We start from the raw sequence: 23,397 nt of genomic DNA, 5'->3' as shown, positions 1-23,397 counted from the left end.
ATTTATTAAGCAAGCATCACTATTGTAACGTGCCCATAAAAAACTTTTGTCATAAATAAATTGATTTTCTATTTTAGTTGCTCCTAGTCTATCTTTATTTTATTAAATTACTCGTATATATAAAGAATTGAATAAAATCCTCCGCATACAATAATAAAAAATATTGATACATAATGTATTAATAAATTACAAATGCAATTGTTAATGAAGAAACAATTGTTAAACATTAAATAACTATTAAAAAAATAGATGTACAAATATTAAATTACTGTAAATTTACCAAAAATTGTTAATGACTATAACATTATTTATATGATATTGTCGGTACAATATATGTTATGATAAAAAAATAGTATAAAAAATAGATTACCAAAAAAAAAAATAGTATAAAAAATAACAAATTTCATAAAATATGAATATTATGAAACTAAGGATTACATTAAATTAAATTAAATTAAACAAAATATATGCCACTTACCATGATATGACTTTGCACTTCCTATCTTGCATTCCCTTTCTGTACTAGTTTGAATCTCAGTTTGGACTAGTAGTCTCACTTGATAGTTAAGGAGATCCTTAATGTTTAGGCGTTATTTAAGGATTAAGAATTTAGTGTGAGTGAAAAGTTGTTTTACATTAAGAAAGAATAGATAATGTGGAATTATATAAGATGAAGATTCTACGAATCTAATATATTGATTTTGAGTTAAAATGTGTTCTTATTATTATTGTTTCTCGCATAATTTTTTAACGACGACCTCTCAAGTATTGAGTTTCCTAACCTAAATATTAAGCAACTTCTTTTTAGATAAAAATCTTGGGAAAAAAAAGTTCTAAATAAAAAAGATAGTTGAACAAAAAATTGTGCACAAAACACATACAGAAGTTGAAATTAATGGCTTTAAGTTTTGTGGGTGTGTATGAAATGGTGACTGAACAAACAAATTTCATCAATTGATTTAAAGGCCGTGCAGATTTTGTGATTTTTTTCCATTGCAGCTAACACTGTTGTTTTCTGAATGAACCTGTAAGCACCCTTATGAAATTCCAAATATATCATGGACATTGTGAATGATTTCTTACTATTTAGTTATATTACTCATTCAAACCCCATAGTTTTAATCAAAATCCTTTATAACAATTTTTATAATTTTCAAACAATGTAAAATAGCCCTTATTTGGTTCTTATAATTTTACTCTAAAAGGGAACAAATCCAACTAATAGGAACTAATTTATGTTGTTTGAAAACTATATGTACTAAATTGAATTATGAGTTGAACTATAGGGAACAACTCATCTTATAAGTTAACCTTATAAGATGCAATAGAAAAGTCTTATATACTTCTTCTAAAATCTAACATGAATAAAATCACTATCAGATAATGAAAAATATGTCAAAGAGTGAGGAAGGGATGAAATCCTGCTATCTTATGCATAAATTCATAGTTCCCATTAAGATTTTCAAGAATCTTCTGCTTCTCAAAGTGCTTAGCATACACTAATGAACCACTTCTCCATGAATATTATACTGTTTCTTTTAGTCAGAATCTGATGGCTTTTCTTAGGTAAGAAAATAATAATGTGATGATTATTAAAATGTCAATCAGGCACTGCATAATATTTACCAATAATTTCAAGTTCTTATTACATTATATCCCTAATTTCACATTCCCATGAAAGAGTTCAGAAGGAATAAGCAACAAGTATGGCTTGCCTGCACCTTGCTTTGGCTTGTTCAAGTCTCTCACCCAATGTTTCTTCCTTCACTGAAGCCTTCACCATTTCCAAATCCATTTCCATCAACCTCAAAACTCTAAACAATTCTGTGACCATTCTCTCCTCTACTTTTCCTTCATCTCTCAAAATCTCTGCCTCCTCTCTTGCCCTTTCAGCAACAATTTCCCCAGCCTTTGCAAGAAGTTCTGTTGAACCAAATTCCTTTCCAATAAGACTCTCAAGCTTCTCCAAGAAATCAGCTATGACATACCCTATTGGCTTCTCTAGATTAATCTCTTTGGTCCTCTTCCAACCAATTTCAAAGTTTGGTGGTTCTGGTTTTACTAGGCCAGTTTTTGGCCTTCTTTCTCTGATTATCTCTGATCTTCTTCTCTTCTCAATGGGAAAAGTCTCTGGACTGTTGAGTGTACTAGTTGTAGAATCTGGGGTTGGTAATTCAGGCTCAGGAGTGGAATTCAAAGAAGTGCTTCTGATGGAAAAGTGCTTTCTGTGTTGGCTGTGAATGGAAAGCTCTAATGGAATTGGTGATGTTTTAGTTGGATAGACATGGTGTTGTAGATTATGAGGAGCAAGGTATGAGAGGATTGGAGAAGCCATGCTAGTTTGGTAGCAAAGTGAATAAGGAAGGATAAGGCTTGGTGTATGCATAGCATAGGCCTCAATTTTCAGATAGAAAAAAGTTAAATAATTGTTCAATAAGCAAATAATATCTAAAAATATCTTGTTAGGAAGAGTTGAAGTTGGATTTATTTGGTGAGGATGGTAACCTGTTATAATGTGTAGAACAGCATAATCCTTGAATCAAAATGCTAAGAATTTTCACAAAAGTCATATAAAAAAAGGTGGAAGAAGTTGATACAAAATTTGATTTTAGCGAAAGAATGTGATATTAATAATAAGCTTACACATTAATAAGCTTAAAGCCTTAATAACAGCATAATCCTTGAATCAAAATGCTAAGAAAATAATAAGCTTACACATTAATAAAGAGAACAATAAAATATGATTTTAACGAAGAAAGTGATATTTTTTTTTATCTTTTATTTGGGTTCATCTATCACTCACTCCAATTAATTTGGAATAAAGATATTGTTGATGTTGATATTGATGTTGAACGAAGAAAGTGATATTAACAATTAAAACTACTTATTAATTTTTTATATTAATTTAAGATTTATATTCCATTGAATTGTTTTTAAAATTAATGTATAATACGTTTCCACCAATGGTTAAATAAACAAAAATATGATTACCAAAAAAAATAAGAAATAAAACAAAAATATAAACCATTTTTTTAATCGTAAACTAATTAGTCTATATTTTGAGGTTTCACAAGTAGTAGTAGAAGAAGAAGAAGAAGGGTATTGAAGTTGCTTTGAATTATGGCGAAGTTGTTTGGTTTGGGATGTGAACCAGTGGTGGGTTCCTTAACTCCTTCGAAGAAGAGAGAGTACAGAGTCACCAATCGTCTTCAAGAGGGTAAACGCCCTTTATACGCCGTCGTTTTCAACTTCATCGACTCTCGCTACCTCAACGTTTTCGCCACTGTTGGTGGCAATAGGGTACCCTTTCTTTTCCTCTTCCAAAAAAAACCCCCCTTTTTCTTTACACCCCTAAAGTTTGAAACTTTTCACTTTTTTCCTCCAAAAATTTGATTCATTTTAAATGGTTCATCTTCTCAATGCATTAGGTTACTGTTTATCAATGTCTTGAAGGAGGAGTTATTGCTGTTTTACAATCATATGTAGATGAAGATGTAAGTGATCACTATACATTCTTGTCTCTGAGGGTTTTTTTTTTTTTAATGTATGAAATATATGTAGAAAACTGTTTTAATTTTTATCTGTTTTTTTGTAGACCAGAAGGATGAATCTTTTTACACAGTGAGCTGGGCATGCAATGTTGATGGGTCCCCATTTGTAGTGGCTGGAGGAATCAATGGCATAATCCGAGTCATTGATGCAGGCAATGAGAAGATTCACAAGGTATGAACCCTTGATGGTAACAATAATGATAGCTGTTAATCAATCTACTTGAAGCTGAGGAACCTGATGATTGTATATATATAATATTTAGTGTTGGTTGTTAGTTTAGAGTTTTGTGGGAAGCATTGGAAAGCTCAATGTCTTGAAGTAACCTTTTTTTTTTCCCCTTATTCAATGATGTTGGAAAGAAATGTATTCATTATGTACTTCCTGTTGCTCCCTGACATGATGCCTTTCTCTCTCCAGAGTTTTCTTGGCCATGGGGACTCCATAAATGAAATCAGGACTCAAACGTTAAAGCCATCACTTGTGATTTCTGCAAGCAAAGTAAATGGTGCCTCTATTTGCAGTTTCACTTATTAAAGAATCACTTGTTTTTCATTCAATGACATCTAAGGTTGACCAGGATGAATCTGTCCGGTTATGGAATGTTCATACCGGTATATGCGTTTTGATATTTGCTGGAGCTGGAGGACATCGTAATGAAGTCTTAAGTGTTGTAAGTATATTCTGCATCTAATGTATTTCCCCATTCCTTCTTGCTTAATTACCAACTCTTAGTGATAATAGAAGTTTCGGGTTTTAGAGATTAGCCCGACTGACTTTATGTTGCTTATTGTAGGATTTTCATCCATCAGATATATATCGAATTGCCAGTTGTGGCATGGATAATACAGTAAAAATATGGTCTATGAAGGGTAAAGTATTTAATTTTATATGTGTTGCTATTATATCATTAGTTGCTTTTGTTTATCTTGATACTATCCTGTCAAATTTCACTGTTTTTCTCATAATGATGATTCTATAGTCTCTAAAAAGATTAAAATCCTAAACCAGTGAAAAATACAGAATATTTATGACTGTTTTTGTTTGCCATGAAAACCCTATTTGATTATCAGACTCAGAAAATAAAAAATTGTATAATAATGCAATTACTCACTGCTACTGAGAACTGTTTCAAAATTAGTTTCATGCACTGAATCAATGCAAATGGGTAGTTAAGATGACGATTTTAAAGTTGGATTCCACCATGCAGTATAGTGTCCTGTGCGCAAGCCAGAATGTACATGATGTGTGTAAGAATCTCTCATCTATGCATGTGAAATTTTATTTAGTGTACTCATTTTAATCTATATATCCTTTATGCTGCCGCAGAGTTCTGGTCCTATGTAGAAAAATCATTCACATGGACAGATCTTCCTTCTAAGTTTCCCACAAAATATGTGCAGTTTCCTGTAAGTAACAGTTTGTTTTAGGTACACATCATGGATCTTTTCTAATAATACCTAATTTCAGGTATTCAATGCCTCAGTTCATTCAAATTACGTTGACTGTAATAGGTGGCTGGGTGATTTTATCCTCTCAAAGGTGAGTAGTCTACTTGCTGGAGGAAATCAAAAGTTAGGTTTGCTGTAGGGAAAAACTGTTCCCTAGCTGAAATTTATGTGACTTCCACTACTACTGTTTATGATAAAACCTTCCTGATACCAAATACAAACAGTGAAAGGAAAGAAGAAAACAAGGAATTCTTCTAAAAAGTTTAACCATTTTCTGAGAAAGAGCTCCCCATACTTTACTGGAAAACTGGGTTCTCAATTGAAACCGGATTGGGTTAGAGTTTTGAAATGCTATGCTCCAATGGATCTGTTGTAAAATCAGCAGCTTCTAATGCTATTATGAAAACAATAAATTAGTTGTGGAAAATTTTTATGGTATCACTTTGGTGCTCAGTGCATGGGAATTTAAGGAGTTACTTTGGTAGATATGCAGAGGTAGCTTTTTGTATTGATATGTCTATATATTTTTCCTTGTTGTTTGGCTTAAGTGGGAAATCATATCTTTTCTTTGTAATCCTTTTTCACTTCTACTAAAATTTCTTTTTTTATAAAAAATAAGTTTAATAATTGGGATAGAAAAGTTTTAAAGGTTTTTAGGCAACTCCTCCATTTTGGGAACTTGATTGTGAGTCATAAGTATAGTGTTTTGAATTTCTCAGATTTCATAAGATTATATCAATTCTTAAAGTAATGCATTATGTCACATTTCCAGAGTGTTGACAATGAAATTGTCTTGTGGGAGCCTAAAGTGAAGGAACAAACTCCAGGGGAGGTTAGTTAGAATTATCATCGGTTGCATTTTTTATTTTTTAATGTGTAAGTTTTTATCAGTTTCAGCTTCTTCTTTTTTGGTTGTTCAGGGTGTAGTTGACGTCCTTCAGAAATACCCTGTTCCGGAGTGTGATATCTGGTTCATCAAGTTTTCTTGTGATTTCCATTACAATGCAGCTGCAATAGGTAAGAATAACTAGTTACAATTTCTTTTTCATATAGTATTTTTTGTAGTAAGTGTAGCTTTAGTCCTACAGTGACAGGAACTAAGTATAACACATTTTGTTTGTTACAGATTTCTGACACAATTTTAACTAGTTCATCTGTGTGCAAGTTTGTAATTTCAAGTGTTTTTTTATATACAGTATTGACTTGCTTTTTTTCTTTTCTTTTCTGGGTCTGCCAGGGAACAGAGAAGGGAAGATTTTTGTTTGGGAATTGCAGTCAAGCCCCCCTGTTCTCATTGCAAGGTTCGTTTATCAATTACATTTCAATGTTTTTTTTTTTAGTACATCAATGTATTTCTATTTTATCAAATTTTTATGCTCTTTCACCTTGTTCAGGTTGTCCCATGCTCAATCAAAATCTCCAATCAGGCAGACTGCTATGTCCTATGATGGAAGGTAATTTTTGCTTGCATATTTTCATGTTGCTGCTCATAATTTTGATGCAATATTTTCATTTCTTTCTTTTTTTTTAACTGTAGTCCTTTCTTCTGTTATGTTGTAGTACTATTTTGAGTTGCTGTGAGGATGGAACAATATGGCGCTGGGATGATGTTACAATCTCCCCAGTCTAACTCTTCTCCGTGCAATACCAAGCTGATGTGCACGATATGCAGTCCAACGTGGAGCAGTTCTGGTCTATTGGCTTAACTAGTCATGAACACCAGGAACCTGATTTATTTCCTTCACCAAGTATATTGTGTGTATTAGTATTAGTTTATTGTGTTAAAAAAAGTTTATAATGAAAATGTTCAAGTGAGAACTTGTGTTTAGAAGCTTTTAAAAAAATGAAGTAAAACCAAACATGCGTTCAGTATTATTAGATTGTTTTTTGTTAAAAGAAGTCATTCAGCGTTTAGTGCCAAGTCTTTCTTTCGTTTGTTTGTTTGTTTGTTTTTTTTGTTTTTATTTTTTGGCCCTTTGTCGCTATGTAATGCCAAAATGATCGACCAAAGTTGTAGTCATAATTTTCCCCCCTTTACACCATTAAACTGCCTAAGAACATGAAAAAAAAACTCTTCAGATTGCAATTTTTGCTCGAGGGAACAAAATTTCTGTTACAACAATGTGGAGCCTCAGCATCTACCCAAGTTGTACAACACCCAACAAGGATTTGTATCCTATATACACAAGATTTGTAACCTATATAATTGATAATCTTTTGAATATAATTATACATAAAAAATGGCCGAATCCCCTTAAATTTGATTCCGTAATTGAATCAATAACCCCTGCATAGTATCAATCTTTTGACTCAGTTTGATGATGGTAAGGTGTTGAACTGAAGAAGACTCTGAAGTACCAATATCACTGACTAAATCATTGAGTTTAGCCTGTGTATCCACAACCGCTTCCTCAAGCAAAGTCAATGTCTGTTCCATAGTTTTGTGGGATTCTTCGTTTATCAAGTTTGGTAATGGAGAAAGTCCTCTACTACCAACAGTACCGTCCCTACTAAGCTTTTCAGAAGAGAAAATCTTGTCAATGCCCTCGCTTCCTGCAAGTCATCATACCATTATTAGAAGATGATGACAAAAGGAATAAATTAGAATGCATCATCAAGCAAACTCCTAGGAACAATAATAGCTTAGGCAGGACTTATGATGGGCTCAAAAATACAGTTAATCACAAATAAGTCTCCAATTCATGAGAAACACCAGGCAACTAGTATTACTTATATCACTTCATTGTGCTTTTCTATCTACCAATCCAAAATTAGTACAGTCTATACTCACCATTTTCACAAATTTGTTCAATTGACACAATCAATTAAGTCTTCAACTCTTAAGACTTTTAGAATTGCCCAATTCGTTCTGATCTTCGAGGGTTTACAGAGACTATTTAAAGTATTGTCATATATGGCAACCAGCTGAGTTTGTCATCGATTTACCAGTCACTTGGATCCGAGACACCTTGTTTTGAAACGTTATCTATTTCCTATTAAAAAAAATTTCTTTTGAAAAAATAACACTGACAGAATCCTTGTCCTACTAGTCTTGTGCACCGCCTCCCTCCTTTCAACAATGTACCACCCCCAGTTAAGAATGCTAGACCTCAAATCTTAAATCCATTTTCTGCCCTACATAAAAATGCAGTTTTCTAAAGAAAAAACAATCCCATCACTTCCTAACTTTGAGTAAGGCTTAAGGTTCCACCAATATCACTTAAAAGAATAAGAGTTTATATCTAATGAAAATGAATTCAATGCTCTTAACTTTAACGACATACCTAGGTTGCCAAGTTGATCTATTACAGACTGACCAACAGAACCTTCTAACTTGAGCAGCCGTATAACCCCAGCAGTTATCCGGCCAATTGAATCAATTTCAGATTTGCACAGAAAAGTTAAGTGCTGAAGCTCATCCTTGGTTACAACTGCCTCAATCTGCATGGAAAAACCATCATCATACACAACCTTCTTATAAAAGAGAGACAAAGACCCATACTTTAATATGAAATGCTCATTACCGGTTGTTTAACAGAGAATTTTAGGTTTTCCACTTCCCAATTAGTCGTTTCTTCAGCAACATTATCCTCACATAATATCAAGCGAACTTCAAGACCAATTCCTCCAACTGTGTCAGTAAACTCTTTAACCCCGTTAGCAATTAGAATTGATGAAGGAATGTCTTTCTGGGTGTGAGGCTTCAAGATTCGCAGTCCTTGAACTCCAACCTGCAACGCAAGTGCAGTCTCAATGCTTTAAGGGGCGGACATGTCTTATAAGACAAGAAACAGAAATGAAAAGATACACAAATAAAATCAATTAAGGATATTGATTTTTACTATATTTAAACCAAAAGTATATGAATCAGAAATAACCCAGAATAGATGATATTTAACATTTCTGGGGTAAGTATATACTAACTGTGTTTTATCATTATGTGTAAACTCTTTATGCTTAACCATCATAACAAATTTGACAAGAAAGACTTCTAGCCTCATGTTTGTCCAATTAACCCAAGTAAGAAAACCTTCTCTTCTGACTTTGAGAACAATGAATGACCAGCAGCAAACAGCAAATTCCATCAGTTAAAGGTTGTGTAAGGGTAAGCTATCAGGTACTTAATTGAGATGTAGACCACCTTAAAAATCGAAATTGGAATGCTAAATGAGCTGACAAGAGAAGTTACTGCATATATTCGGACCATTCCCCAAAGATCCAATTTAAAACGTTTGTCCATTTAGCTCTTTCATGTGGGACACAGATTTTAAGTCCGTATGTATGTATTTTCAACAAATCATAATTACCCGATACTGAAACTAACAAAATCAAATAGAAGTCTTACTACCTCAAAATAAAAATGAATTAGGTAGGGTAATTCAGAAAAGAGAAAAAAAATAAATTATATACTGAAAAATGATCAGCTTTGCGCATGAAAATGAAGAAGCTTCACATGATATCTTATTAAAATCAAGAGTTTACATCTGTCCTCAAACAGATGTTTGGTTAGTTTTCATAATGAGTTATTTCTATTTTGACATAGTAGTAGTTACTAATCAATAGAAAAAAGTGAAGCAGGTCTAATGATCCATTTAAGCTCTCTCCACCCCCTCCCCCTCCTCCCTGAAAGATCTGTGATCCTTTTCAGTCTAATTCTAGTAGTTTTTGACTGATTAAGGCCATAGGTTGCAAATTAGTTTGCCAGGTTTTTAGATATATGCCGGAGAAGCCATTTCATCCTTGACGGAATGGAAGTATAAATGTGGCATATCATGTTTTGCAATTCCTGCTGGATATGATATGCCTGGCAGAAGCCGAGCTATTTTCTACATAAGTTTTAATCTTGTTTTATCTCCTTTTACCGTGTGAACCAATAAATAAAACTTCATTCTTGAAAGTATAAAGAATATTTTATACATACAAACTCCATTAAATCTTGAAAAATCAGAAAGAAGCATCTCTTTACCGTAACCAGTTCTACTGGATGTTGTTGTATTCTACACAATCGTGCTTTTCCATCAGGAATATTCTTTGGGCTACTTTTTGCATTGACTCGTAAAGCATGGAAAGATGTGTGCCAACACCTCTCTTCTCTGCCTTCATCTCCATGGCTGTAGAACCACCATCTTTCAGTCATCTCTTGCGCACCTTCAAGAGCAAATAACCAATCTCTCAATTCTATAGTTACATCCACATCATCTGGCTTCTTCAAGTGTGGAAAACTGGTTTCTTTCCCTTCCCTCATGCTTTCCACTGGTGAAAATAGGTAAGTAAGAAAAGTAAATTTAAACGTAACAAATGAACACAAGGAAGATGAACAAAGAACAAATTTATTACGTATGAAGTATATAAACCAGCTACAGAAAATCAAATGACAGTGTTTGTTTCATACCATCTTCTGAATTATCAACAATGAGAGGAGTTGTGTTAAAAATTTTTGACAATGGTCCTTTCTGTAAGTTTTCCAACCCTTTACGAAGACCCACCCCAGGAGCACCATCAGGCCCAAGTATTCCAAATCTATGCAGGAGGGCTTCAGCATAGTTCATTCCTCCACCAAGACGAACGCCAGATACAGAAGCTGAGACATTCAAACTATGAGACTCCAAATCTTGTTCATGTAATGGTATGACATGCACCATGCTTATGTCCAGAAAAGGGACTGAATGAGCGTTTCCATTCAATAGATGTTTCTCATTCTTATGCACCCAGAAAACAGCTCTTAGTTGAGGATATCCATTATCACTAGGTGAGGGAGCATTTTCACTAGAACTCAAGAATGAGCCATTTACACATGCCAAGTGCCCCTCAGCATCCACACAACCTATCTCAACACTCTCCCAAAGTAAAGTAGATGAAACAACAATAGCCCCACCAAGGGTTCTATGACTGGCACTAGTAAACAAATCATCTCCAACAAACTGTACTAAAGGCATTCCCTCAACATTCACTGAAGAAGACTCCAGAAATTGAAGTCGGAGCTCTTTCACTGCTAAACTCACAGCAGTATCACTAGGAACCTTGTCCATAAGCTTTCCACTAAAAGATTTGTCCCTAATGTCCTCGGATTGTTTCCTTTTTCCAGCCATTGCTATTTCCTCACCAACTCTCCCAAAATAACCATAGAGATCCAGGACAAAAAATAACTGTTCAACAGAAGTATTGGATAGATATTGTTCACAAGCAACTCCAACCCTGACAATACCCCCAGGAGGAGGAACTTTTAACAATGGACTGCCGTCAGCAGTTGCCATAGCTACTTCAATGCAAGCATCTTTCAGATCAACACATCTCCACAATCCTTCAGTCTGTCCAAAGGAATTTTGACCTCCAGTTGTGTCAGTGCATGCTTCCAGAGATAAAGTAAGCTGGGATGCTCTCGCAGTCCACTTCTTCTGGCTAGCATCAATTGGTTGACCTTCCCAAAGACAGAAGCAAGCAGGATCCTTCTCCAAGTTCAGCATTCTTAGTTTCAATGAGGGTGAATCTAAAAAGAAAAGGTTTTCAATATGAAGCCTTGCTCCCGCAAAGGAGGTCTGGACTGTATTGTCCATGTCACTTCTAGAAATATCCAGTTTGGCCTTGTTAAAAGGAACTGTAAGATCCAGACCCTTGAGAGTGAAAATAAAAGATTTCACTGAGAAATCCGGTAAAATGTCACCAGGATTGACAACAATACCATCAGCTAATAAAGATGATATCCTCAGGCATGATTCTTCCTGGAGATGAATCTAAAAAATACAGATAGATCATCAAAAATAAATAACAATAGATGCACTATATTTCTATAGCAGGCCATTTATCGAAAGAACCTGCCCATACCATTAGAGGCTGACAGTCAATAACTGTTTGAGAAGCAAAGGATGGTGGAAGTGGAGAAGGCATGATCTGAAGAGCATGGAGGCATATTAGAGGGGTTCCCTCAATCAACTGCCACTGCTGTTCTTGTAGAGGATATATTGGAGGGCAAAAGCTTCTGGCTGCCCAAAGAAAGGATGGGAAAAATAAATAAACAAACAATATATGCATTGCTTAAGTGATATCTTCTTTTCAAGAATGTGTTAATAACTTAATACCGAATTCTGGCACAAGGAAGGCATCTCTTGAGACAGCTTGCATTGATGGTTGCACTAAGGTACATGGAGGGGAAGAGAAGGTGTCCCTGCATTCCAATAATCACAAACAACAATTTTAGTTTCGTTGTAACAATTAGTACAGTCAACTAAAAAAGTTAAATAAATAATAATGATTGTGTCATTTCAACTATCAAGAGCACCAAAGTGATTAATCAAGTAGGGAATATTGCTACTCCTTAAGAATATAAGAAATTCTTATTCTTTTCTTTTCTTTTTCTCCTTTTCGATTGCATTAACTTCTCATGATTCAACCCAAGATGTCAAACCACAAGAGTTTTGGTTCTATACATAGGCCGCAACCCATTGCCAATATATTCGGATTAGAAGGTTCTTAGTTTCCATTAAAACCCTAGGAGCACAGATTACATTGACACAGACACCTGCACCCCATACACCCACACAGATCTCATTTAATTTTTTTAATAGTTGTTATTCAGAGAGGGCACAAAGACACAAACCTCAAAAATAATCCACCAATTGTAATCCTGGTCAAGTTATTGTCATTGTCTCCTTCAGAAAGACTGGCCTACAAGGATAGTTAATTAAAGAGTATAAATCTACTTCCACTGAAAGGCTTATAACATTGCATAGCAGGGATTACCAACATGGCAATATGGGGCGAGAAGTAATTTTATTTTATTTTTTGAGAGGAGGGGGAGCTTTCCATCTTTTGGCTTTTTTTGTGTTAGAAATAAATCATTCATGTGTTTTCATCCAACAACTTGAATTTTTGGGATGGTTGGTTCATGACAAAGAATTAGAGCCTCCATAACCACATGGTCAAGAGTTCGATCCTTGTTGCCTCTATTCTTCTAAATAAAAGTTACAAATTAAATTTCAGCTTAAGGTCCTATGCATTGTCCACGCTTTATGCTCAAAGGGTTCTTGTGTAAAGAAACGTTTAGATGTAAAAACATTAATGTGCCTTCATCTAATAGCTTAAACTTTTCAAATGGTTAGTTTTAAAGAAATCAATTTATCATGGCAAAATCACATCGATCACATAAATGTAATGTATACAATTTTATTTTCCTTTTTCTCTTATTTCAGAATCATTCATATCAATTCTAGAAATATGTAAAACATATGCACACAGATATAAGAGAGGGTTACCTCCCATCTTGTTGACCAATAAGCCTCCAATGGACCCAAAAGAGAAAAAAACTATATGTAGAAGTCTTCTAAAGCCCCCAAAAAATTCTTAAAGGCAAATATAAGGTTATGTACTATTTTCTAATTTTGGCTTAAGATATGGTCAGTTCTATTCTACGTATTACAAATACCAATATTAAGATTAATATGGACAAGTACCCAATAAAGAAAGAATGAGTGCAAGAACATTAGATGATGTCAGGAAACAAATATCTAACCATCAAAGAACTTACCCGAGAAAAAAAGAGGGACTGCATCAAAAGCTCAAGCTGGAACTCTGCAAGTTAATGCAAATAGTTGGATCATTTTGCATGCGATGTTGTACGTAAAACTATTATCCCTATGATACTTAATAATAATTAAAGGAGATTCAAATCAAAATTCATATAAAAAAACTATGCACAAGCTAAAGTCAAACCAGTATCTTTGACGCAAAGAAATATATGATCTATGACAATTGAGACTAGAGAACGCCCAGCTGCTTCAGTGGATTGCTGTTACAAGTCAATTACAAACAGACTCAAAGAAAGCCAAAATGAAACAAGATTTTGTGCATAACAAACTACTAAGATCGGTGTGCTCAAAGAAGGGAAAAGTTAAGACAATATGAAACCTTCTGAGCCTTGAAATCAACATCACCCCTGTTTAGACAAACATATAATCCTGTCATAAAGCGGAGAAGTGCACGAAGTCCTGCTCATATACAAAGTATCAATCTCATGCCATTTATACAATTGGATAATAGGAACCTAAAATGTGCCCTTTTAGTCACCTGGTTCGCTTAATGCAGGGCAAACAGCTGCATTGATATGCAATTGAACCTCAAGCCCAAGAGGACTGTTCAACTCTGTTCTCTGAACTGTGATCTGGTAGTTATAAAGTCAAGCTACACTTCATGACTCATGAAATTCTATAATAAAACAGAATATTTATAAAATAAATTGGAGGAACTGTATTCATTACATATGCTTCTCCAGATATTCCTTCTATAAAACGCTCCCCTCCAAAGAATACTCGCTTTGCGCCATCATCGTCCCTCAGGTTTGATCCCTCTTGGGAGCAGCCTAACGCAGCATCCGCGAACATGTCAGGATGAGGCAAAAGATCAACAGACAAAGATTCCCATTCCAGTTTCTGGACAGGACAAGATGTGAGAATTATCATTAGGTAACACAGACATAAGCAACATAGTACCTCAACAATGAGAATATAGCAGAAAATAATTTTCATGAAAGGATGCTAATCTTATAGCAAAAGGAGAGCCATAATATAGAAGAGAAAGAAAATCATACCAATACAGATTATACACACACACACACACATATTAAAACTAGTGAAGGGGGATATATTACTTTGAAGACATATATGTACTTCTTGTTACTTGAGAATTCCCGTGCTTCCTTGAGATTTACAACCTGAAAAGGAAAAACTCTTCAATAAAATGCTATATGCAAGAAGATTCATGAATTATTGTAAGCCTGAGTTTCGAAGTAATTACCTGCCAGGTTTCATTTGTGGTATACAGCAAAAGGTTGCGTATGGTGATAGCTGCCATAGGTGGGGCCCTGCAACCAGAGACGTAAATGAGATAAATAGATTTCAGGTAAAACTTCGAACATAGTTTTTGACCCAAACATAGATTAAAATTCATCAGGTTTATGCTTAAAGCTCCCCCACAGAGACCACCTACTATATTTTAACTCCACTGCACGAAATGTAGTTTAGATACTGCATCAACCCCAGCAGAGAACAAGATACTGCATCAACCCTAAACACTTGGTAGTGTTTGTACGGCATAAACAAACCAAACAACACATTGAATTCAGAGCACTTGTAACAAGAACTCACCATGTTGCTCCCCCTTGGCGACGAGAACCACCGCGAGTTTCAAGTAATAAATTAACTGTCTGAATTTTTATAGTCATGCCATCTGCAATCTGATGATTAATCACAATCAGTGTGAACAACTAACATTCAAATAAGATAGTCGTATTTGTGAAAAAGTGATTTGCATTGCTAGGAACTACCAAACCATAAAAGAAAGGATTGAGTTAAGTTGAACTGCATAGCAATGAACCAACCTTCCACTGAATCCTTAACTTCCTATTCTGCTCTATAATTTTCTAAAATTTATTAACCTCTCCATATAGTCAACAAATTATCTTCGCCAACATCTTTATAACCACTAGCGCAAATTAGAATATCATGCATATCAAATTAGGCTTAGAGAAGATAGATTCAAACTCAAACCTTATCAGCAAAACCATATCCGCTACCCTTGGCGGAGGCAGCCGACGGCGTGGCACTGCACATTAACGGTGTAAAGTAACCAAGAAAATGAAATAACAAAATCAACAGCAAGATCAATAAGCATCACTAGCTTCATGTTTACCTATTTGGACTAAGAGATGCATCAAAATCAGAATTCTCCTCAAGAACAAGATCGAGGCTATCAATATTCACAACGATCGGTTCTATTTGCACATTACTCACCGACGGAAGCTACAATAAATAAATAAATGAAATCGATAATGCAACAGCAGCAGAGAAGTGAACAGAGTCGGTTACGGTTAGTTATAACTGAAACTGATTACTCAACTGTTATCTCCAACTTGCCAACTCTGGCGGTGGCGACGTTCAGCGCCGGCGGCAATCCGACACTTGAATGCAAAGCGTCGCCGTCGATATCTGAGAGCAAGATTCGAACTCAGTCAAATGAAAACGGAATGAAATTCGAATTCGAATTTTAATTTGAATTTGGATTTGAGGCTAACCTAAGTTGGAGAGGTGAACGGTGCGGCCTTGCAACTTGAACTGTTCTCGGGAGAAGGATTTGAGCCAGTACTTGAGAGTGTACTCCAGAGCCCGACCCAGTATCGACTCCATCGGGTTTGGATCGTGAGATTCGGGTCGGGTTTTCCCCCTCTTCTGTGAAGTGAAGCTTTTTTTCTGTGTTTGTTCTTCTTCTTATGCTCCGATCCCAGAGAAAGACAGAGGAATGAAAATGGACTCAGGGTCGCGGCGAGAGCACGTGCGGCACGTGCGAGATAGCCTTCAATCTAATTTCTATAATTAAATACTGACATAATTCATCTTACTTTTTTTTTTCGCAGACTCTTTCATTTTAAATTAGTTTAAATTCCATACCTATAGTATCTTTCAATATATTAAAAACTAGAAAATCACACAATATATAGTTATATACTGACATGAAAAATAAATAATAAATAAATAAGTATGGAACATGTGCCTCGGGATTGGATTTCATGATAGAAACCGTGACGAATAAATTTTTGGTACTACTGCTGTAGCTAGATTCAGTGCATTTTATAAATAAGAGCTTTACACATCAGATGAGAGAAAAAAAATTTGACAGAAAAAATGTATCTTAACTGACATGTAATATTTTCATTGATGGAATGTACTGAATCTTTTGTACAACAGTAGTATCAAAGATTTATTCCTATGTGACATGCTTTTTTTTCTTTTTCTTTTTTTGGTAAATTTTTTTCTTTTATTATTATTAATATATTCTGATGGGTATTATTGTTAATATATTATTTTGTGAGCTGTATTACATAAAATACTCGAAAATCGAATATAGCATTTTAATTATTTTTTTTGGTACAAGCATTTTAATTATTTGTATTGGCATCAATGCGACATCAACCTATGCACGTAACATGTTGCGGTTACGCCAATAAACAGAAAGGTATGACGAAACGCTTCTCAAATCTTAGTTACCAAAACATGTTTAAGGTTGTGACATGTTTAGGGTAAAGATGCACCTTAAAAATCAAAATGTAGTCCAAACAAATCTGCTAGGGTGTGGTCTTTTACATGAAAATAGGTGGTCAAAGAGTTGTAAGAATTTATGGAGGTAAAAAGAAACAAGATTGGATCTGGGGAGGTAATTTAGGATGTGACTAAGGGGGTGTTTGGTTGGAGGATTTTGATGAAATAGATGGAGAAATTAGAAGTGGGATTGTAAGGCAACCACGTTTGGTTGAACCGCTTTCAAACTTGTCTGGGTAAATTCGAATGATAGGTAAGCCATTTGCATATGTATCCAAATCGATTTAGCCGGCCAAATAATCCCACTTCAGATGTGGTATTACGTCTTTGCTATCCATTTGCTCACATTGTCTTTCTTGCAGATGACCAGCGTACCCTCTATTAAGCGCGCGAAACTGAAAAATGTCGTACCAAATTGCAGAGTTGTTAGTTGTCACTTTCGACCATAGACTTGCACAGACGAACACGGATTCATGAAGGTTGGCTACTTTGGGAGGTTTCTCGGTGGAACAAAGTTTATTTTCGTCTATGTTTTTGGGTTTTGTCCACACAAAGTTTATATTTTAATTATTAGTGACCATGAGAACGATGTCAGAGGAAGAAGAGGCTAAAAATTCAAACTTGGGCAAAACCCTTTTGTTGGGGTCGCATGCAAGTAGCTCAGGTACCCTACCAATGATGTTGTGTATTTGGGAGATGGAGAAATCATGGTTTGTGAAGAAGGCGATGACTGAATCGGGCTTCAGGGATGTGTCGAAACGAACGCGCTTGTATGCTTTGAGAGCAGTTTCAAGTGACAAACCACAATTGTTTGTGAGGTAGGATATGGTGAATGATGGTTGTTGATCTGAAGTGGTCGAGAAGAGGTTGAGAAATATTGGTGATTCGTGGGGTTTCAGAAAAAGGTAACATTTTGGGGTTTGTGGCAATTCGGAGATAGCCTTGTGGCAAAACAAACTCACGGATTAACTAATAATTTTTAGCAAAGACGTACTTTTTGGTTTAGTTAAAATATAACATACAAGTTGGCTTCAGCTGGGAGGACGTTTATATAATATTTGTTTGGTTTAAAGATGAGTATGATATTGCTGGTGGTGAACTTTTTGATAGGATTATTGCCAAGGGTCATTACAGTGAAAGGGTTGCTGCATCAATATGCAGACAAATTGTCAATGTTGTTCATATCTGCCATTTCATGGGTGTGATGCATAGGGATCTGAAGCCAGAGAATTTCTTGTTATCTAGTAAGGACGAAAATGCACTTCTGAAGGCAACAGATTTTGGCTTGTCCGTTTTCATTCAAGAAGGTAAAATTTTTATCCATTCTTTGGTCATTTGTTCTAATTCCTCCAGTATATTAATGTTATATAGTTCCAGTTTAAGCAATGGATGGAGTCTTTATGGAAAAATGTTAGCTTTAGCATAATTTTTTGGCTTGAAATATTAGTGTTGAATAAGCTACTAAGTTGTATTGAAATTTTTTAAAGGTTTCTATCTCAAATTTTATGTTTAGATTATCCTTTTGAAGAAATATTTGCAAACTTTTGAAATTGTTCTTGTCTTTCGAATTAGAAATTTAGTTGTATTTGTTCTAGTATTGTACACACAATAACAAATACTCAATTGGTTCAATTCCTTAAAGGGTTATACAAAGTAGATTTGATGCCCATTGTTGTTATTGGTAGCCCCTGTTTTGTCAAAGCTTGGTCTATGAAGTTTGAGAACCTTTAAATTTGCTTGATCGCACATTTTCTTAAAGATGTAGATTGGAATTAACTTCTGCCAATTAATTTAGCAAAAGCTTCGTATCATGGTTCTTTTCTCTCCATGTGTATACAATTATGCGTTCTTCATGACATTTCAGTTGCTATTCCTTTTTGTGATACATGAATTATATTTTCTGTAAGTGTGGACATGGAAAGTAACATCCTATAATATGGTTGGCCATCTTGTATTTATGACAGAGAGTTAAGCTTTGGTTATACCCAAAATTCATAAGCATGCACGCATTACCAATAAGATAATAATTTATTTTATTCTGTTTTCTATCCCATTTTGTGCTAGCAAATACGTATACTGACTCTGAAATCTGATTTTTTGTATGAGCCTTAACCGATACAGGTTACAAAAAAAAAAAATTGTATGAGTACTAGCATTGATCATATATGCCTTTTATGCATCCTCATATAATTATTTAAATGAGTTTTGATCGATGATATGAAGATAATGATTGGTATGATTGTATCGTTGCTTGTTTTACTGAATATGAATTGGAATGTACTCATTTGTTCCTATAGTTATCATGTTCAGTATTTATTCTGTCACCATGGTCTTCATTATTACATTGTCTACTGCCATATGGGGAAGAATTTAACTTGCTTCAGATTCGATTGTTTGACAGTATTTATTCAGATTCGAAGTCATGGGTAATGATCGTTGCATCAGGTTGGAATGTTTGACAATATTGCTGCCAAAAGTTGCTGATTATTGTCTTCCAACATATACTCCAAAGGACAACAAATGTGGCCAGTACGTTATTGTGGTGCACCACGACTACGAGTGAAATTCAGATAGTGCAGAAGGCAATAAAGGATTGGAGTGAATGCAAATATATCAATTAATCTAGTTCGATATGTTTGTTATATTTAATTTCTTTTTGCTGGTGATTTCCAACCTTATTATCGAATACGATACCCACCTTTTCTTTCTTTTATTTTTGAGGGCAGTGGCCAGTGGGTTCATGAATACATTTTCAGTACGGAAAACCAACCATTAATCTTCACGGTTACATTTCAAATATAACATGGCAATGAGTCACAATTCACAAATAAATGAGGTTCTAACTCAAGTAGAACATTGAAGTTAAGATAGATAAAGCACTACGATCGCCGTGCTTCGTCTATATCAGCATCTTCTTCCTGCCACGACACGGCTAAATATTTGAAACACATTTATTTCCAACAATAAGTCATAAATATTTATAGGGGAAAAGAAATAAATAACTCTATCCAAGTAATGATGCTTCCTAAAACCTTACACATTGTAAATGTATTAAATACTTGGGAATGAATTCATTTCTAGGAGGAGCAAAGGCCACAAATGATGCTTCCAGAGCCAGTACGTTAAGCTGGAAATTGAAAACCTCAAGCCAGTGCGTTAAGGACCGTAATTTACAGTTATTTTAAAAACAGGGACATTTTCGTAATTGCCACTTATTTTCCCATTTATATTTTACCTCAAACCAAACATAGACTTTATAAATCTTACCTAATTTGCCCGGTTAAATTTTGTCCAACCAAACAACTTTTTTTACATTTTCCTACCAAACTCACTTTCCAACCATTTCCCTATCAATTACATTTCCCTAGTATTCAAAAAATTTCTCCTCAACCAAACGCCCCCTAAATAGCTCGTATTTTTTTAGGTTAATGGCCCACAAATATTTTTCTTTGTTTTCCTTTTAAACCATATCCTAGACAACTTTGCTACTTTATTCCCTTTCCAAATGATATACAGCTAAATGGGACGAAGTGAGAAGTGAGAAGTGACAGATTGACAAGAAAAATGTAGGTCTAAATATATATTCCTCTTTTTTCTTGTCAATTTCTTACTTTAATGCGGAAATTGAGGTTTCAAATTTGTTTCCAAAATTGCCAGTTGTTCTACTTCCGTGTTTTCCACAAAACAATGGGAGGTGTTATGGATCTTACAAGGGGCTCTTATTTTACAAGATCCAGTAACACAAAGAGAAAATTAATATAAATAAAAAAAAGGGAAGGATGTGAAGTTGTGTCATTTTAGCTTACCCAAGAATGTGTAATCGTATTTAGTTTTTTCCTTATATTTCAAAAAAAAAAAGTTGTGTCATTTTAAGTGAGAGAAAGAGATAGATAAAGGAGGAGAAAGAGTGGATAAAAAAATATAAAAGTGTGGGTCTCACTTCTTTGTGAGAGTGAAAAGATATAAATTGTGTCATTTAAAAGGATAAACATTTTTCTCATAAAGAAAAGTGTCAATCAAGGATGTTAATTTTAATTGGATAGCAACAAATCTGGACATGGACCCTTAGAATAGTTATCCCAGATTTAGAATTATACTAGTCACAGGTAAACTCTATAAATAAAAGGTAAAGCCTACATGTATCTTGTCACATATTCTTTTTCTATTGTTATGTTATCAATGCACAATAATCTGTTATACTCAAATATATATAATCTATAGATATCTGAGAGAGTACTTAGATCCAAGATAAACATACTAGTCTCTTGATTGGACATCTATGTCCTTAGGACTCCTAATCCTCCTTGCAAGCCAGCAAATTCGTAATCGACTCTAAGTTGGCAGCAGCTTTTTTCAACTCCCCCTCGACTCGTATATTTAGAATGTAATTTGGCATAATCAAGTTTTAAGCAAGGAAGAAGCTTTCAAAAGAATTTAATTATATGTCATGGAGATCTTTTATCTCGGCTGTCGAAAGAGGTTTGGGTTTAGAAAATTGGTGAGGAAGTCGAATGTGCCTCGGAGATTATTCGACACCCTAGCCTCCCAAAGAGCGCCCTTTTTGAGACCGGAAGGGAGCTCGAATTGGGACAAGGTCCTTTTATCTAGGATGATGGCTGAATCCACATAAGTCCCACCTTGAATGGTAGCGTCGAGTTGAAGAGCAAATGTTCTTTTAGATTTTGCCTCGACGGAACCCTGCGCACTGGCTTTGGGATCTGAAACTTTGCGTTTCTTAGTCTTAGGGTCAGAACCCGAAGCTGACTTACCTTTGTTTAACGCCGTCAAATAGCTCAGACCAGTCATTTGTGGAGCTACAAAAGACTAAGAGAAAAAGTTAGAAAACGTAGTAAAAAATAAATAGAGGTCATCTACCTTAAATTCCAAATCTCAATTCAAAGGGCAAACGTGAAGAGCATACTCAATTCTTCATCTAACTCGGCTGGAGATTTAAGCGCAAGCGAGGCCAAGTTGTACACCGGTATTGTTAACATTGATTATGATATTAAGTTCAGTTACAATCACAGCAATTCATTTATAAAGATGTGAGTAAACTTTTTTCTTTTTATTACGCGAGAATTTAAAACAATAATAAAGCGTAATAAATAAAAGTTGTGACCGTAACTGAAACTAATTGCGGAATAATTAAAACAAGTGCCTAAATATCTTAAACTGCTTCTCTCAAGTCACTAAGGGGTTCCCATAAATCCACTTAGCATAATTCTCACTTTTACGATTTTTACCTATCCGAACATGATTTGGTATTTTAATTACTGCAGAAAATCTGCATGTCGCGAACCTCTCATCTTTTAGTATGTTATTCTAGACTTAATTATCTTTTCAACAAGCTATCACAAACTCCAAAAAGTTCTCGTTTTCTCCGGATATCACGTTTGAAGTTGGACAAGCAAATCTGCCAGCTAACCTCAAACAGGGCTCCAAATAGCCCTCACTCTTTGAACGATTCCGGACAAATCACTCCACCAATTTCTCTCAAATTTTTATACAGAAAACTAGACACCTCAAGATTCAATTTGACATATCATACACCTTATTTGACCAAGACATGAAGCGGAAATAATTTTCCTAAAAACCGACAGTGACAGCCCCCAAGTGCAGGGGATTTTGGGCAGTCTGTGTTCCACGGCTTCTACAGGGCAGCGTGCTACTCCTATGATTCTCAAATTTTGAAACAAGGTAGTTAACATCTCAAGCTTTACAATGGTGTATGGAACGTTCCTATTGGACTTTTGTGAAGGGAGCATAATCTCAAAATTCACTCAAAATCTGTCATTTTATAAAAAATTTGCTAGAGTCTCCTTTGTTTTTCCAACATATCCCACTTTTCAAAGTGTGTTACCTAACCTCAAATGGTACCTAATAAACATGGGTGGCACTCAAGGACCAGCAATGCCTTGATGCTCTTACAACCCTTCACAATTTATATCAAATAGCTTACTTTACAACTCATCAATTTAATTATCAAATCTTAAACCATTTCAATCACATTAATTCCTTTGCATGCATTCTTTTGACATAAAACATAAATCATATCCTAGAATAGACCTATTGCCCTTTCATCATATAGCATGCTTAAATATTACACAAGGTCTCAATATACAAATTACAATGCTTCTTTACAACAATGACAATAATCCTTCAAATATACATAATGAGTCCTCAAAATAAATCATGAGCAATAATGACTAAACTTAGGAAAAATGAGACATGAACAAAGATGAAAATAATAAATCCTAGATCACATGCAATGCTCATGTCCTAAGTCTAGTCTAGGCCCAATGGCCACAAAATGC

General features: G+C 34.9%; 3 protein-coding genes across 5 annotated transcripts; 1 reads left to right on the top strand and 2 right to left on the bottom strand.

Moving 5' to 3' along the window:
* Positions 1-1,533: 1,533 nt before the first annotated feature.
* On the bottom strand, positions 1,534-2,421 carry LOC133288127 (protein CHLORORESPIRATORY REDUCTION 41, chloroplastic). The gene has a single exon (XM_061485826.1). The coding sequence runs from the start codon at positions 2,384-2,386 to the stop codon at positions 1,685-1,687; it is 702 nt and encodes a 233-aa protein (XP_061341810.1). The 5' UTR covers positions 2,387-2,421; the 3' UTR covers positions 1,534-1,684.
* Positions 2,422-3,088: 667 nt separating this feature from the next.
* LOC133288109 (polycomb group protein FIE1) lies at positions 3,089-6,900 on the top strand. Its single transcript, XM_061485804.1, has 13 exons — positions 3,089-3,300; positions 3,429-3,494; positions 3,601-3,723; positions 3,970-4,050; positions 4,130-4,222; positions 4,346-4,421; positions 4,879-4,958; positions 5,020-5,091; positions 5,773-5,832; positions 5,921-6,017; positions 6,238-6,301; positions 6,395-6,454; positions 6,561-6,900. The coding sequence occupies exons 1-13, from the start codon at positions 3,121-3,123 to the stop codon at positions 6,628-6,630; spliced, it is 1,122 nt and encodes a 373-aa protein (XP_061341788.1). The 5' UTR covers positions 3,089-3,120; the 3' UTR covers positions 6,631-6,900.
* Positions 6,901-7,060: 160 nt separating this feature from the next.
* Positions 7,061-16,247, bottom strand: LOC133288116 (uncharacterized). Of its 3 annotated transcripts, none has more exons than XM_061485813.1 (20): positions 16,063-16,247; positions 15,888-15,976; positions 15,681-15,790; positions 15,539-15,593; positions 15,137-15,225; positions 14,787-14,853; positions 14,641-14,703; positions 14,252-14,422; positions 14,061-14,154; positions 13,902-13,981; positions 13,707-13,782; positions 13,522-13,565; positions 12,595-12,662; positions 12,077-12,162; positions 11,823-11,980; positions 10,377-11,731; positions 9,967-10,240; positions 8,525-8,731; positions 8,285-8,441; positions 7,061-7,553 (listed from the first exon to the last, which is right to left on the bottom strand). In XM_061485813.1, the coding sequence occupies exons 1-20, from the start codon at positions 16,172-16,174 to the stop codon at positions 7,255-7,257; spliced, it is 3,654 nt and encodes a 1,217-aa protein (XP_061341797.1). In that variant the 5' UTR covers positions 16,175-16,247; the 3' UTR covers positions 7,061-7,254. The 3 variants fall into 3 exon arrangements, with proteins under 3 accessions (XP_061341797.1, XP_061341796.1, XP_061341798.1); XM_061485812.1 differs by having other exon boundaries at positions 9,967-10,253; positions 10,393-11,731; XM_061485814.1 differs by lacking the exons at positions 15,539-15,593; positions 15,681-15,790; positions 15,888-15,976; positions 16,063-16,247 and having other exon boundaries at positions 9,967-10,253; positions 10,393-11,731; positions 15,137-15,523.
* Positions 16,248-23,397: the final 7,150 nt, after the last annotated feature.

Source organism: Gastrolobium bilobum, unplaced genomic scaffold (genome assembly GCF_033153095.1).
Source record: "Gastrolobium bilobum isolate Gb01-03AN ecotype WA unplaced genomic scaffold, APGP_CSIRO_Gbil_v1 utg14970, whole genome shotgun sequence".
Classification (NCBI taxonomy): Eukaryota; Viridiplantae; Streptophyta; class Magnoliopsida; order Fabales; family Fabaceae; genus Gastrolobium; species Gastrolobium bilobum.
This window is presented reverse-complemented; position numbering and strand designations above follow the sequence as displayed.

Coding starts and splice junctions, on each gene's coding strand:
- LOC133288127 (XM_061485826.1), bottom strand. CDS start 2,386: ATGCATACACCAAGCCTTATCCTTCCTTATTCACTTTGCTACCAAACT.
- LOC133288109 (XM_061485804.1), top strand. CDS start 3,121: ATGGCGAAGTTGTTTGGTTTGGGATGTGAACCAGTGGTGGGTTCCTTA. Junction 5,092..5,772: donor GTGATTTTATCCTCTCAAAG/GTGAGTAGTCTA, acceptor TCACATTTCCAG/AGTGTTGACAATGAAATTGT. Junction 6,302..6,394: donor CCCCCTGTTCTCATTGCAAG/GTTCGTTTATCA, acceptor CACCTTGTTCAG/GTTGTCCCATGCTCAATCAA.
- LOC133288116 (XM_061485813.1), bottom strand. CDS start 16,174: ATGGAGTCGATACTGGGTCGGGCTCTGGAGTACACTCTCAAGTACTGG. Junction 15,977..16,062: donor CGTTCACCTCTCCAACTTAG/GTTAGCCTCAAA, acceptor TCTTGCTCTCAG/ATATCGACGGCGACGCTTTG. Junction 12,163..12,594: donor ATTGGTGGATTATTTTTGAG/GTTTGTGTCTTT, acceptor ATTGGAATGCAG/GGACACCTTCTCTTCCCCTC.